Genomic DNA, 17,357 nt, shown 5'->3' with positions numbered 1-17,357 from the left:
ATAAATAGCCAAGTTGTTTAAAAGATTTTGTGTTTTATTTGAATCATTTTTATTCTGGCATTTGTACAAAAAAGTATTTTATGAGATTTTACGATCACTCCCTGTGATGAAATGGCGCATTTTGTTACATATGAACTTAGCTATCCAGTAAAAGTCAACATTTTGTTGGCCAGTCTTAGCCAAATTTGTACCAAGTCTTTTTTGTCCGACTCGGCAGCGACGATCATTGAACACTTTGAAGTGACAGAGTTGCAACTCCTTCTGTGTCCTTCCTCTATGCTATAACCATTCTGAAATTCCAAGGTGTCACCAACTAATCAAATATAATAACCAAATGTGCACAGCCTCATTTCTATCCTGTGCATGGACCTCAAATTTTAATTCAGAGAGCACAATCACGAGACATTACTGACTTGGTACATCAGATATATGTGAAACACAGGCTTTGGAGTTTGAGGAGCATGAGTGTTAAATTCTGGAAAAACGCATTACTTGAAAAGGTGGCACTGCTTCAACAATGCCAGGAATGAATCCAGGATCAAGGATTTTCGCAAAATGGGGGCATGATCCCAGATCATCCAAAAGGGAGGCATGAACAAAAGCAGCAATGGGAACTTGCCTGCGAGCACGAAGGCCTTACGCTCTTACAGCGTAGGGTCTGGAGCATTTTAGGATTCTAGGCACTCACAGGTGCAATTCAAGGCAGTATGACCCCCCCCTTCTCCCTCTCTCCCTCCTCTTCCTTTTTTATTCATTTATTCATTGGGGGGTGCCAAAAGGGGACATGCACACCCCCCCCCCATTCGCCCCTAATGAAAGCCTTCTAGTTGCAGTCACTGCCTTACTCTACAGTGATGTGCAAGTCCATCTTCTTACCAGTCAGCATTGCACCACGACTAGGAGAGCAGAACAACGCCGGGGCATACCACTGGGTGAACCGTATACCTTCCCTTCCCATCTGATCGATGGGACCAAACTCCTGAGTGGGATGGCCATAGGAAGATAGGTCTCCATACCTAGCACAGGGAGAAGAATCCAAAGGGAACCTAGTCAAAAGTATATGCCATTTCCCTAATGCATAGTTGCATGCCTTACACGTAATAAATGATAATTTTGAATGTTAAAAATACATGTACATTGTACAAGTAGGCGTACTGTCATAACAAAGGTGAAAAAAAGAAACTGACTGGAAGGGATTTGAACCCGCAACCACTGAAATTCTGTGTTACAGATTCAAATCCACTCTAATTCACTCCACAGATTCAAATCCACTCTGTGTTACAGATTCAAATCCACTCTAATAAATTTCTTTACTTTTACCATATTATGTGAGCACTTACTACCTTTACGTAGAGTTTGACAACTAAGAATATATTCAGAATCCCAAGAAAGGCTTGGATGAGTGTGCATAACATGAGAACAAAGTATCGTAGTTATTACCCAAAGTCATCTGCCAAGAAAATAATGATGTTGGGTTGATCAAGAGGTGAGCGCAAAGCACCCGCCATGTATGACACCACAACAGCGTAGAACACCAAAATGGTTTGCACCGGACTCTTCATTCTGAGGGCATTACCAGAGCAACTTCACGTTCTCTGCAGTCCAGTTTTTGAACTACAGGTATCTAAAGACAAGAAAAAATAAAAGACATGGAAAATAATGACTAATCAGCAAACATCTGAACTTCACCGATCAATAAAGCCCCACCCTGTTGTGTTCTGACCAATCACAGCTGTGATTTATACCCAACATGTATGCATAAGAGTCCAACATGTGTACATGCGTGCATCCCGCGTGGCTGGGACACACAGTGTGGCACTGGAGAAGAGTATGTGCTAACAGCCCATGTGTGGAGTGGGCAGGGCTTACTGGATCAGTCTACTGTAACCTGCTAACCTCATGTCTGCATAAAGCTTCTCCATGTTCCATATTACGGCCCCAGTAGCTGTCCCAGAGGGCTCCCCCCCGCCGCCACCACCACAATTGTTGTGTTTGGGTTTATTTCAGTTTTAGGTGCCCCCCTCCCCTTCTACTGGGCACCCTCCCCCCTTGTAAATATTGCATGGGTCACCTTATAGACATTTCTCACAGTTTTTTATTCACAATCACTGCTCATGATCAATTTGGGAGTTTGAAAGGTTCAATCTAACCTATTCCCCTTCTGTTTGCAGTAGAGTTCTGCTTTGCAAAAGTTTGTTTGTTTTTCCGGAATGCGACCAATGAGCCCGGAACTGCACGTGGCCATATCACATCCCTTGTACCTTGTACTATTTATGTTTCCAAAAGGGTGTTCCATTTATAGTGCAGCCACCAGCAACCTGTGCCTATTGACACAATTAGATCCAATCGGACACCTGTCACCGCATCCCCCGCCCTAGATAAAGGTTCAACCCTGATTATCATCATGCTCGTCATATTCTGTAATCTGTCAAAGGGAGGTCAACCCAGAAAGCCTGACCACCTCTGATGACTGAAGTCTGAAAACATTAAGGAGACTGCTGCTTCTTCCCATTGTAGCTGGGACAAGTGGAGGTATTTTGGACTGGAAGGGGAATTTGACCAGCTTTATACAAAAAACAACCCAGCTGGTTGAATTTCTGGCTTATGTGGTTGAAAACCCCTACATGTACCTTTCATACCCTATTACAAAATCAGCCTACTACCAACATACCGTACATGACAGTTACAATCACTGTCTTTCCAATGTCCTACAGAAACAGCTAATTCTCCTATTTTGACAGCTTGATGCACAGAGCAAAGAAAAGACTCAAAATGTATTTCATCATATTCATGCGGACTGAATTTATGAAAACACTTTCTGCAAGGCAAAGTTAACAAGAGGGCATAGAACAAACTGGAAGGGGACTGATTAATCAGTCCAGGGGGCCGGGGGACACTTCACCTGGGTAATTCTGTCCCCTGAACTGTTTTGAAAAGCAGGACTTAGACTTTTGTTCCTAATTTAATATACTGTTATAATGCCAATGTGAGACGGTAACTACTTATTTGGATATTCCTCTCCCCCCACACACTTTCATTGGTAATAAAGGCTGATAATATGCAATTCATTGAGGGAATTCTCTCTCCAGACAGTGACTGCAAATGCAATCTTGTTGTTTTAGTTATTGATTGTAATTAATAATTGCAATGTTGATGAATGTAATAACTTACATGTACATTTCACTTTACTTTGTGACAAGCCAATGGAAAGTAATTTCTATGTGAATTTTTGCATGGACAATGACAAATTGGAATCTAAATCTGACAAGAGGCATGCTAGAACCAAGACTAGACCAAGGCCTGCATGTACATTTCGGTGTCGGCTGTCGCGTCTTGAAATGAGACTATGTACTGCGAACTGTCCGTACAAACAACAGTCAGATTGGTACAAGCACAGCAAATGTGTAGTCTCAGTACAAGTACATTTTGTACAACCACGGTCTGGATCGAAGATTGTACTACGCGGCGTTGCACCGGCCCCTACAACAACAGCGAATGTAGATTTACCTTAGCCACCGCAAGCGGTTTTCCGACCATTCACTGACTCATGGTAGCTGTGATCATGCTCTGATTTAATCATACTTGTGTTCCTTCCTCCATGCTTGTACTCACCGAAATATTTACAAATTCATTAGAATTTCCACAGTGTGTTGTTTTGCTTGCTATCGATAGCAACCTCAAATCACACACAACAGCTTGAGTCAGTTTCATCCAAACGAGGTTGTTATTATTTGCCGCATAATGTTCTACCAAGTCCTGGGGTCGAGTATGAAGCTGAGATGTCACCACAACTTAACCGGTTAACTGAGGCAGACTGATCGGCTGTACGATTTGGCAGGTTATTTCCTTCAAAAGCAGTAAGTATTTGCCACTGTCATGATTTCACAGAAAATCATTGATCTGTCACTAACATATTTATTTACATGTTACTTGTGGTTTGTGATTTAGAAGTCGGGAAGTGGTGCTTTTATTCATGAATTGCTTGCCAAGATTCTGTGTTGTGATCTCTGCAGCATGGCTAGCCCACGCCAAACGTAGGTCCTCTACGTTGTAGTAACATGATGACGAGCGGGTTTCCATTTATAGCAGTTTACGTGCATGCACATGTATACATCGTATACATTACATGGCCTAGGCCTAATCCGACTGTCGTGATTGTATTGTCGTTAGACTCCCCAGAGCTTTGGAAGTCACGAAGCCGTGGTTTTATCCGCACGGTAGCCCCATTACTTTATTAATATTAGTGTGGCATGGACTCTCACTCCCGATCCATCCTTAGCCACACATCCGTATATGCAATTTCGTGTTGGCATACAGAAATTTTCGGCACACCCACTTATCACAGTGGGCGCAATTTCTTTTGCACACAGAGATGATCCTTAGCCTCTCCGCTTTCTTAGCACCATTTATTGAATGATTTCACTCACGTTCTGGTATTTTCCAGTCTTTTTGCCTTCACCCATCCAATCTCTGTTCTATGGCTGTTCCATGTCAAGACATAAATACACGGACTGAGCGATAAGATACATGTACTACATGTGCCAATGGGCTCTTCCAAAACTTTGGCCGCAGTTTAAATTCCTGACATGGAACAGCCGTCGAGACGATGAGGGGTCAAGTGACGTAATGTTCCACGACCTTATTTTAAAGATGGCGACTGTGAGAGCGAGTCCGTAAAATTGAATGGGTGAAGGCAAAACGACTGGAAAATACCAGAACAACGTGAGTGAAATCATTCAATAAATGGCGCTAAGAAAGCGGAGAGGCTAAGGATTATCAATTTTTTTTTTCAAATTACATCGCCGTTTCCAGATGCAGTTTGCAGATGTTTGAAGATCTTTGACAAATAATTATCTGAACAGTTATAGGTAAAATAAGTCAAAATAGGACAAAAATCCTTCGACGGGATCGCTGTATCACAGTGACCTCATGCAAGAAACTTACATGTACATGTATGTAGACGGACTGCACGTGTAATGTGGAAAGTTCTCACTGTGGAGAAACCACTTGCAGCATGCTTGAGATTCGTTCCCACCGCTGCACTGTGCTGCTGAGAGATACACAGTTGACGGACTGCAAACCAGACTCACGCAAGCTTTTAGAGTGAGCCAGGTCTATGTCTTTGCATTGGAAATATGCAGAGACATACTAATAATAGCTCTTGAAACCTGCTACAGACAAGCATAGGCTTACCTACCAGGACCGATCACATACACATGGCTAGTGATGAAATGTTGCAACACAGCAGGTGTATTGTTACATGGACAAATTTTTTCAGCTCAAAATAAGTTGAATTCATGTAACCAAAGTCCTCAGACTACAATGTACAGCAAAGTTCACCGAGTTTGGTCTTCCTCTAGCTGTATGCATGTTTTTCGTCATAGGCTGCATTAAAAAATAATGCTGATCATCTCTGCCGTGCCCAACCCACCAAAATGTCCAACCCTCAGTTACTACTTTTAATCGTCTATTCTGTATTTGCTGTCGGTAACTACTAATCAATTTTTACCATACAAAAAGAAATTTGTACAGCAAATTTGCTATAGAAAATTTTGGAACGAAATCACTCACTGATATTATCGTGAAACTGCTATACTTGTTAATTAAGCCCCTTGAGGGTACGTGCATGCTATGTACAGTCATGACTGTAAACTTATATGTGTTACGCATTGACATGCACATTAAACGGGTTTGCTATAGTTGGTACATCACAACGAAAAGATAGTTTGACTCAAAGGAATAAAAACTACATTGATTCCCAGTAGTTTAAGTTGAAGATATTTCCAGATGTACTTTGTGTGAGGGAGATGTTAAGTTTAATTATGGGATAAATACACGTACATGTACATGTACATACTGGTATGTTGGGATAAGGGCCAATCCCATAACTAAAAGTTGAAGGTAGGCTAGTGATTTTGATCACGAACCTTTAGTGGCAATATGCTTGCACTTTTTTGTCATCTTGGCAACTGAACATGTGCATTTATAGTTACCAAAGCTAGTGATTGCCAGCTGGTAGAAAATGGCCCTGCTTATAATGCAATCTGCTCAGGACCCTAGTGTGGCAACAGTAGCTCCAACGCTTGAGCAGTGTCACAGAGTTCAAAAGGCATGACCATCTTGGCAAGGATACTGTTGATGACGCTGCTGAAAAGGATACATTATGACACAAGTATGTGTACATACATGTATGTACATGTGTGTAGTGATGATATATGTTTCTTTGAAGTGAGTCAAAAGCAATTTACCAATTTGTACCATATACAACTTTTGAAACACAATTTCTCTTGTGCATTAAATTAATGTGCCCTTTTGTACTTATATATTTTTCGACTAACTTTTATGTACATCGGTATGTTTTCTTGTATCACATGCTTTAACTGAGAATTTGAACCTTCTCAAAATTATTTCTTATATCATGTTTTAACTGAGAGTTTTCAACTCTCCCAAATTTGCCAATTTTTAAGATTACTGACTTCCAATTTCATTATGAAAAGTTACATGTAGTATGGTATTGTCTTACCAGGACATACATGTACATGTACATGCCAGTACAAAATATAATGTATCAGTATGAGTGCAGTGGCATCCCATGCCATTTCCACAAATAACCATAAATTACTCCGAATGGGAGAAGACTGTGCACGGTATGTGTACGGTATATCAAATCGCTACATTAAAAATACTGTACTGTTGTCATCGGCCAAAATTGAGCAAAATATGAAAATTAATAGTTCCAGTTAAGCCTACATGTATATGTACAATACCGGTACATGAACCAAATACCAGTAATTTACATCAAAGATCATATAGCGCCGCGTGCAAGATGGCGAACTTCACCGTGAATACATGTAAAATGTTGTAATCGCATGGGTGCCGTTTGAGCAAGCAATATGCCTGCTCAATGCACATTAATGCAAAGGCGCAGGTGCTGCAGCAGGCATGTGCACGTGGTGAGCCTTCGCCTGAGCATAACCGTAAACCGCGCAGGCGTATCGCTTGCTCAAATGGCGCCTATGGTAATTACACCTTTTGGGCAGTTATCCATCTTGCACCTTCGGCGTTATACGATCTTTTATTTACATCTTCCATACGTAAAAGTTTGACATTCTACCAGGACATATACCCATGTGCAATTTATCCAGATTTGGGATCTACATGTACATGTAGTTCCATTTTGATGACGAGTTTTAAGTTTAATCTCAAACAGACCCTCACCAATGTACCGGTACCTACATGTACATGTACTGTATGTACATGTATGTATACAGTGTACCAGTACATGTACACTGTACAATGTACCAGAGGCTTCTTTTTCCAATTTCCTTTTTGTTGTCTTAACCCTAACCCTACATAATACTACAGATTACTACTTGTAGTGAAATGTAATAATCAGTGCTGCCGCTTGTAAGAGGACATGACCGTATTGTTCTCTGAAGCCATAAAATACAATAGAAAAGACAATGTACCATACAGTGCTCTGGCATTATGAATGCGTGGCTTTATTAATTATTGTTCTCTGTACCAGTGACAATGGAAGTAACCTAGCCAGAAGTAGTAATTTGTAGTGCTACATGTAGGTCCTTCAGGCTCAGACTATTACTTAGTATTTTGCAGTACTACATGTAAGTACTGTAAGCCAAACAATATGCTTGGCGATTAGGGTTAAAACAATTGGTGTTAATGAATGCTGTAACACTGGTTTCCTCTGTGAAAAATGAGGTGTGAGTCATTCTGCACATTAGGGGCCCAATTTTGTGTGTCCTCGTCACATCTGATATACCATATGATTTTTTATTAAAGTTCAGAACATATTGTCTAATTTCCAAGCATAAAGATTAGTGCAAATTACATGTGTACCTGCCAAACAAATGTAGATGGAAATTGTTTGAAATCAATTTCAGTGATATTTCTATGTCAAAGTATGCAGGTCAGGTGTAACAGACACAAACATGTCACACTTTTGGACCCTGAATTTATAGAATGACCCACAGTAGCATTAAATGATTTGGAGGATCTTTCATGAGATTGCTAGAAATAAAAGTTCATAATCAGTCTGAAGGACGCACATTGTACAGGACTGACTTTTTTACAAAATTCTTTTTGATTGAATCCAGGTAACCATGTTTAGAGACACAGCGTGGACTTAAATACCCCTTTCCCCATGTACATTCAAGAGATGATAATTGCATACATGTACATGTACACGTACGGTACATAAAGTAAGGAGCCCAGCCCTGTCAAAGTACATATGCCGTCAATGTAGATTGGGGTGTAGATTGGTGCCTTTACAGTTTTGTGATTTGCTTTTGTATCTACTGTGGGTTGCATTCTATTTTTCACACTTCAGTACATGGATGTTGTACCGTACATGTTTGGGATCGGTTATGATAGGTGCCTGTGCCTAAACAGCATTGCTAAATGCAGTTTACTGAACATCTCAAGTTGCACACATGTACATGTGCAGTCATGTGATGCAATTGACATGAGTAACCCTATTGTTGCTATTGTGATAGCTGACAGTGCCCAAGATAAACAGTTAATTTGGCCAGTGCAGGCTTTCTCATTCACTCATGCTGATTCACTGGGGAAGTGAAGCCTTTGTAGGCAAACAATCCAAAGATTGCACTGGAGATATAAAGCCTTTAGAAGAAAAAGTCAGGCTTGGTTTTCTTCTCTCTGATTGTGATCGTTCTTGCTGGCCAGAAGGATAAATATCTTTAAAGGCTGCGATGGAAAGATGTCTTTAGGAACGGATTTCAAACCTTTAAGTGTAGCGTCTGGAGGTCTACTCTCTGGAGGTCTGCACTCTGGCAAAAAGTTGGATGTTTAGTTGGCGAGTTGGATTGTAATGCCTATTGACCATGAGCAATCCATCAGTGATTACTCATTTACAGGGCATGCTGACAGACAATTTAAAATACACGTACATGTGCTAGTACAACTGTTCTGTCTATAACATTGGGTTTTTTGCAATTTTCCGAGTTAACAATTTTCAGAAGTCTGCTTATTTAAATAGGACAGCTGGTACAAAGTGCTTGAAAATGTCTTCACTGTATCTCATTGAAATTTGCGCAGAACAAAAAACCCTGTTTTTTCAGGAGACAAGACGTACGTGTACTCTTCACAAGAAGGCTTACGCACACATGTACATGTACATACTGGTAAGAAAAATTTTACTTTTATTTTATTATGTTCACAGCTAGGACTTTCTTTTCTTCAGGTGCAGTATGCTGCCATTGTAATCAAAGGCCATGTCAATGTATTGTTATGGAGTATTGAGGAAGCCTTCGTGTATATCAAATTTTTGTGTCAGATTTCCAGTTTAATAGTCTGGTAATTTGTTGTTACAATTTGTAAATCTTTCATACAATTTTAGATGGCAGAATATGCATACATGTCGCGTACATGTACATATGTGCTCTGCATTAATACGTACATGTATGACATCATCAAGTGAGTCATCAACGACAGCTTTGCAGATGGTTACTTAAGGAGCTTTTTAGTTTGTACCCTAGCTCAAACACCCCTCGGGCCTTAAGCTGATGCCTAGCGTTCACATCTGTAGCTAAAGATGGATTGTAATGGTATTTAGCCTTAACTCCGTTGGAAAAGTCTGGTTGATCTAACTTGGATCTTGGGTCCCACAATTTTATTTTGTGAAATACTGGTACGTGTGTATGATTATCAGATTTGTGAAGTCAGCTTTTGTGAACTTTGTGAACTCAACCTTTGGATTTTATTTTATGGAGAGTGTTCCACCCCCCCAAAAAAAAACTTAATGTACATGTATGGTTCGGTGAAAGCTTTCTAAAATAATGCATAAATTCGTTTTCATAAATCACTTTTACCTATTTTGAAATATCTTGTTGAAATGATTTTTTTAAATGACAAAGCATAATTTCTTGTTTGAAATATTTACTTTTAAAAAAAATTTACGTACATGTATGTAATTGTAGATGTGAAAAAAAAATCAAATTCTGCAAAGTGCTTGGTGAGTACAGTGACCTCAAAATATACAAATCGAAAAGGTTAGAAACCTGAGATTCTGATCCTTACAAAATCTTTCTCTTAGTTTTATTGACGTGGAAATGTGATTGATCACAAGCAGGAAAAAAAAACCTGGAACATCACAACCCCAGTGTGCAGCCTACATGTAAGTATCGGGAAGGGACTGTTTGACTGATTGAATCACTGAAATAGACTGAATTATTTGTTGTCATGAAAAGCTTATTATCAATTATGTGTACTGGATCAAACAGGTCTTTGGCTTGGATAATGAGATCCGAAGGTCCCCAAATGAGTCACTTCAGTTCAGCTAGGAAAACTGTATTCAATAGTGGAGGCACCTCTTGATTGATGTAGGCCAGTGTACACGTATGTATGTACATGTAGATTGGGCTATGTGTGTTAAATGACATATGTACATGTACATGTACACGGTACCTGTGCACTGTACGTGTACATGTTCACAGTCCATACTGTTAAATGTACATGTTTTATTTTCAGGATTACACATGTATGAAAATATGGATGTTGTGGGGACCCCAAGTGTTATTGGGACAATATGTGTACAAAAGAAATTATCCCTTCCTTGAGGTGTAGGCCTACCCAGACCCACACATGTACAAGTCTGACGCCTCATAGGTCCAATGCCTCATAACCCCGACAAATGCATTGAAAGGTTCGAACGGTTTTTTGGGACCATGACATAGATCCAACACCTCCAAAATCCAACGCCTCCAACGCCTCGAAAGTCCGACATTTGATTTGACACTTGTTATGAGCATATGAAGACGACGCTGGGAACAAGACTGGTTTCTAGTGTTATGACACATACAAACATTTTTTAGATCTCAAAAGTATTACAGTCAAAAAAAATGCTTTTTATATTTAGCGAAGTATCATACATCATTCTTACACAGAGTGGTATTTTGGATTCAAAAAATACTGGACCAGTGTACGAACTGTGCAGGTAGTCCACTTGATTTAGTTTTCCTAACGGGGTCAATACCGTGAGCACAAGTTTGGGAACAAAGTTCAATCTTGCCCACGGACGACGCATCGAGCGTAGGCCCGCACTCCTCCATTTTTCAAAGTCAATCGCACTGACGCTTCATATTAAGTCTGACACCTTGTTGGTCCGACAACGGATTTATGAGGCATTAGACCTTTGAGGCGTCGGGAACTATGAGGCTGAAAAAAAAATTGCCCTTAAATCCGACGCCTCATACATGTAAGTCCAAAAATTTGAACTTTTGAGGCCTCGGACCTATGAGGCGTCAGAATTACGATAAGCACCCCCTACATGTAGGTACCATTAGAAAAATGGATCCAGAACCAAATTTTCAGTGGGGGGGTCAAAACATTTTTGCAGGGAAGGGTGGGAAGAAAACTTTGGTAATTCCTTGATGTATACCTTTAACCTTTCTGCAGGGCAAGGCCAACTTTTGGGTTTTTTATGTGCTTAGGGAAGCACCATAATGAAAATGATTCATGTATAGTCCCAAAATATCACCTTTCTCTATTCCAAAACAACAAACATTTTTGCCCTTTGAGACTATTTTGGGGGCCCTTTTTTCCCCCTTGGATCCCCATGCTGTAAATTCTCATTATTACTTTTTTGCTGATCTTTCATGTCTTTGCAGAAAGGACACCAGTTGTCAATACACAGGGGCCATGCACAATGTGTTGGAGTTGTTGGACCAGTGTTAAGTGCACAGGATTTAAAATATTTTCACACATGATCTTGCGTTATTTAGCATCCACGCATGCACGCACATATAGGAATTAGGCCAGGCTGAGTGTACTGCTCTATTTGACATCAAGGTCAAGAAACAGACTGTTTTGCGGATGCCATCAATGCTAAATTTTATGGTTGGGACTTAAAATTAAGATCTCCTGTAACCATACATTTGCAGTGATTTTGTTAAGAATAATTCTCCATTATTTTAATATACATACAATACGTCTTGAGTTGAAGCAAACATGGCAAATGGGCGCGAAATATTTATTCTTTGCACATATTCATCAGCATGGGTGTACATGTATGTTACATGTAGCCTACACCATTTTACTAGCTGGGCGCTGTCGATGAAACCATTATTGTATTCAGTCATTGTGCCAGCACTACTTGTTACCACTGGTACATGCCTCAAGTACATGCACTTTGTACATGTACATGGTGTGGATAAAAATTTGGGTGGGACCTACTCATGGAACTTTGAAGCATGATTGAACCAATATACTCGTATGTACAGAACATGCACTTTTTGAATACCCATAATCATTTTTATAAGGGTCGAGTTTAGTCGTGTCAAGATAAATACCAGTATGGAAACTTACATGCATACTGGTGGCACGTAGATGTATCGGTACTCGTACATGAAGACCATACAATAAGGAAGATTTGTAGATTTGTACCTGTACATTTACCCCCCCCCCCCTTGTATGTTGTACAGGGTTTTGTTTGGGAATGGGACATTTGAAAGTCATGTACATGTACATGTATGTATTCCAGCAAGGCTGAATGTGTGTACACTACATGCATTCATGTATATACCGGATGTGGACTTTTTACTTAGAGGGAGAACCTACATGTACACATGGTACACGTACCAGTACTGTATATTGAGCAACACATTTTTCATGTGACAATCTGTGGCCTTTTGATTGCTTCTAAAGTTATAGTAGATTATAAGTTTGGCTGTCAGAATGTTCAAGTAGGCTAATTAATGAGTCAGTGGGTAACAGCTCTCACTCAATCCAGTAATCTGGTTCCGATCTTCACTATGATGTCTTCCTCTGAGATATTTGTCTGCCGTCTGGCGACAGGCGGACCGTCCTGTAACGGCTTGGCCATGTAGCCTCAGCTGTCTGTTTGCCCTCCATTATGCCATTTGCCTCTCTGGGGTAATTAATTTTAGGTCTTATCATTGGACTCTCAGATCAGATGGGGAGTTTCTTCCTACATGAGTTTGAAGCACATTTCTTTGATGATGTCTTGTTGAATGGTTCGACCGATATACTGTCTATTGGCACTTGCTCATAAAAAAGAAATTTCCACAGGTCTGATTAATTTGGTGCGCCATTTTTCCCTGAGTGATATTTTAAAAATAATCTCCATTATTCGTTGTACATACCAGTATACAATTGGCATTCTGTGGTTTGTGACAAATAGGGAATGTTTTTGTAATGAGCACGTATAGGTCACCTTTTTCTGAGAGGGTCAACAGATAAATTTTGAATGTTATAGTTAGAAGGTCTTTGTTAAAGTTCGTGATATTTTGCAAAACCCATGAAAACCAGTTCATAATTACCTCTATGCAACGCACAAATGTTTAACTTAGCATATTTGCTTTAACAGGTTGTCTGAAATTCACCGATTGAATTTAAAGCAGAAGTACATGTACATGTACATGTATGCTCTATACACATGTACATGTGTCTTTTTTTAATGAAAAATATAGCATACTGGTACATTGTACATGTTCACTGTGCAGTAATTCACCCTGAGTCATAATTTGTCTTAAACCTGACCTGATATTTGCCAGGAAACTTTTTTGTTTGCCTCCCCCACTGGCCCCTTGAGCAGGTGGCCCTTGTCTTATAATAATATGAGGTCTGTGACCTCACACAGAGGTCAGGTCTGACTGAATGGCTTGCTCTGATCAGGTTGGGTCATTTATAATTTATAAAATAACGCACTAGCACAGTGCACCTTCATTTTACTTAAAAAGCTTCGTCAATTCATGCTCAGTTCAACTTCCACAAATTACATTAGAAGATGGCATGTACATATGTACTTGCGTATTTTGAGTTTTATTTGGAGAATGTTAGAGAAAGGTTATTTTGAAAGGTTATTTTGGTTATTTTGTTATATATCAGCGCTTTGTGATATCATTGACATGGAAAGCATTTTTTTAATAATTCATTAAATTATTTTTATTTGGTCAAACAAAAAATTAGCTGTGTTTCCAGTTACCCAACCAAACCTAGAATTCATGCGGAACCTACCGGTTTATATTTTTTTCAACAAATCAATAAAATATAAAAACTGATGGTGCCTTGCCCCAAGCCTAATTTTTTGTACATCGTCCTGTACGTTGTATTGTTTTAATTTTTCTTTTTACATGAGATGGATAGCTATATGATAATCTTTGGCTTGATTAATTTGTGGCACATGTGCAGTATTAATTAATCTGACACTGACTTAGTACATGTACCTGTTACAAATATACGCACCGCCCCCCAAAATACAGACCATCATCCGGCCCCTAAATTTTTGAGCTATAAAAAATTAAAGTTAAAAAAATTTTTACCCTACCAACCACCTTAATTTATGTTTCAGTGTAACGGGAAATACAACTAATTTTTTGTTTGGCCTTATTATTATTTTGATTGATGTAAGCCTACATGTACTGGTACATATTCATGTACTGATTTTGAATCATGTAAATAATGTATGGTACATGTACATGTACCGCTATGCAAATTCCTAGTCCGTACGTGTGTATGCTGTATGCACACACATGTACATGTAACACATTAGGTCGTCAGAAATGTAAAAAAAACTTCACATTCAGAAAATGATACATCAGTAGAAGTACTGTATGTACTTGTATGTGTATATTGAATGAAACTTTTCTGGAAATTGAATATAGCAGATTTCAGCCTCCATCAGAGCTTATATTGCAAAATATTTACATGTTCGTGTACCAGCAAATGTAAAATCATATAGGGCCTACGTACAGTGTACCAGTATGTGCAATGATGTACATGTACATCGTACATGTTCAGTGCACACATGATTTGTGTAGTCAACACAATTGAATTAATGACTGGAAATTTAATGCAGCGTCATTTTCTCGATCTCACCAAAGCACCAGACCGACTGTCACCTATACTGCTGATCAATAATCCTGATCGTTTGCCAAGCGGAACAGAAAAGTGACTGATGACTCAGAAAGAATTTTGTAGCATCCATTCATCCACATTCACTCCATGCTGAACACTGACAGTGACACTTGAGTGCTTGTGTCTGATGTAGATTTTGTCACCGGTAGAATAGTCCCAATACATTGAATAAATACCGTTTAATGGAAGATGTGCTGCTAACAAATGATACAGCTACCGGTACACTGTACAGATCTTTTGAACATTTGCAGTGTACATGCACAAGTTCTACATGTACTTGGAAAATCTATGCCAAAAGGCCGTGATTTTTTGAAGGAAATAGCAAGAATGTGAATGTTCACATGTGCATGTAGCGTACAGACTAGTACTAGCGTCAGTCAGCTCTTGGGTTAATACTGAGTTAGTCAATTGTACTTAGCTGATGTATGACAACTCATTGTATATTACCAGTACACTGGATACAGAAGCTGTAATTTATAGCATATCACTTACTTTGTACATAGACATACAGTGTTTGGCTTTTAGTGCTTTGTATTTGTTGGTCAATGGTGGTCACTGGTTTGAGGAATCACTAAAGCCTGGCACAATCTGTGCATAGAGAGTACTGTACTCTTATGGTTGTACATGTATACTGGTACATGAACATTCCTCTTTGGCACCAGAACCAAGGTGGTTGCATTGAAGGGTCTTTTTTTCAGGTGGTTATTGATTGGTCTGACAGTGTGATGTTGTTGTTACCTGCAAGCACTGATATTGAACCTACACAATAGGATTAACAGTTTGGTAGGATCAGCCTTTAGTTTATCCTACCCTTGCATTGTGGGTGGTGGCAGTCTCGATCTGGATTGTCCAGAGCTTGGTTGTGTGCTGTCTAATAATAATAATTGTAATCATGGAGATTTGTAAAGCGCACGTAGCCACCTACTGTACATGTAATGAAAGGCGCTCAAGGTGCTAGATACTCAGAAAAATAACAACAAATATATTAAATATGCAGTAAAAAATGCAAGTACTGAGCATATGTACTAGACTGTCCACTACGATGCACATACCGTACTGTCATGTGGCAGTTCTAAGCTAGAAGGAACAGACATCCCATTTTAATACATGTAGTCAATGAACGTCTCTCATGTTCCACTACCACTAAAACCCCACACCTTAGATACTGCACATTGCACACTGTACAGTGTACCATGTACAGTAAACATGCACAAGTATGAATTTTCCAGAACGAAATTTCTTGTAAAGTTGTTACATGTACAGTAGTTGCATCAGAATTTTGTGAAATATACATGTACATTGGTAATAATGCCATGATGGGGTGCGATACTAGTATGGGGTGTAGTCCTGCCTGAGCAAGCAATCCTTCCCCTGCCGAAGCTCTTGGAAATCACCTGGAGCGCACCTTTCATAGATGAAGGGTCAAATTGTTGTAATAAACGTGACACGTTGCTAACATCAGCCTATGCACATTTACATTTATTGCCGTGTTTGCAACACAGAGGATACAGTGAATAGGAATGTAAAAATACATGTACTCATGTACTTGAATATTGTGTCCAACATGCACACACATGTAGACAGTAATGAAGTGAACTGTAGTTTGACATGTCACACTCGATGACTTCGCACCATGTGATAGTGCGGCTGCAACGGAAACCAATTTCGTAATGACCCAGAACGCCCTCCCCTTCCCCTCCGCCAAGAAACAGATGGAAACTGAGAGTAATGAGTGAACTGTGCTCACACGCCATGCATGATGCAGGTATACCAGTATGGCTTACTGAATTTCATGACATGAATTCTTCCACGCGTGACCTACGTCAAACCCTTCAACAACATGAGAATGATGCTGATTGAAAGGGCTTAGGCAACTGCACTGTTGGTAGAATGTCAGGTAATATAACCATACCATGCATTCACTGTGATCATGTGATTGAACACAGCACCTGCATGAGTACCATGGGTGTACATGTATACCGATAGCTACCTGCCTATGTTCATGTACATGAGCTGTACCTGGACTGGTTTGTATTGCTACTGTATGCACATCGGCCTTCATTTACATGTAACAGTGTCTTCCCTTTTGGCACCACACACTGATACACATGTAAAAGTACAAGTTGTACGTGTACATGTATATTGTACATGAAATAACCAGGTACACGTTGTAACCATTGCGAGATACTAAAAATCCCCTTTCAAAAATCAATTCCCCTAATTTAAGACAAGTATTTATTTTGGTTGCTTTACCTACCAGTAAATTTAATAGCAGTTTGACCCACATTTTAATACACAACTGAATATGTTACAAAATACAAGTAATGAACGTGTACCGGCACCAACCGGTATTCACACATTATGTACCAGTATTCTGTGGACATAATGGTACATGCAGAGGCAGACAGTCATTTTTTTCATGTTTAGTTTCTGTTGTGGGC

At 39.6% G+C, this 17,357-nt stretch overlaps 2 protein-coding genes across 9 annotated transcripts in view; one reads left to right on the top strand and one right to left on the bottom strand.

Annotated features, from left to right (window-relative positions):
* Positions 1-17,357, bottom strand: part of LOC110983176 (arylsulfatase-like) — a 183,305-nt gene that overhangs the window by 5,570 nt on the left and 160,378 nt on the right. For 2 of the 5 annotated variants that reach the window (XM_087140285.1, XM_087140427.1), the window contains exons 1-3: positions 3,508-3,648; positions 1,441-1,624; positions 877-1,016 (exon numbers count right to left, since the gene is read on the bottom strand). In XM_087140285.1, the coding sequence (XP_086996411.1) occupies positions 877-1,016; positions 1,441-1,562 (262 nt within the window). In that variant the 5' untranslated portion in view covers positions 1,563-1,624; positions 3,508-3,648. Of the gene's footprint in view, positions 1-876; positions 1,017-1,440; positions 1,625-3,507; positions 3,707-4,944; positions 5,373-17,357 lie in introns of those variants that run through there. The other 3 variants (XM_087140355.1, XM_087140318.1, XM_087140407.1) reach the window with 3 other exon arrangements.
* btbd7 (BTB domain containing 7) overlaps positions 3,731-17,357 on the top strand; it is a 51,294-nt gene continuing 37,667 nt past the window's right edge. For 2 of the 4 annotated variants that reach the window (XM_087140057.1, XM_087140021.1), the window contains exon 1: positions 3,731-3,857. The gene's annotated coding sequence lies outside the window, so the exon portion shown is untranslated. Of the gene's footprint in view, positions 3,858-9,101; positions 9,165-17,357 lie in introns of all 4 variants that reach the window. The other 2 variants (XM_087140145.1, XM_087140108.1) reach the window with 2 other exon arrangements.

The sequence above is a fragment of the Acanthaster planci genome, linkage group LG01 (assembly GCF_054643075.1).
Source record: "Acanthaster planci isolate LZ-2023a linkage group LG01, COTS_SCS, whole genome shotgun sequence".
Classification (NCBI taxonomy): Eukaryota; Metazoa; Echinodermata; class Asteroidea; order Valvatida; family Acanthasteridae; genus Acanthaster; species Acanthaster planci.
The sequence above is the reverse complement of the archived record's forward strand: the minus strand, read 5'-3'. Positions and strand labels throughout refer to the sequence as shown.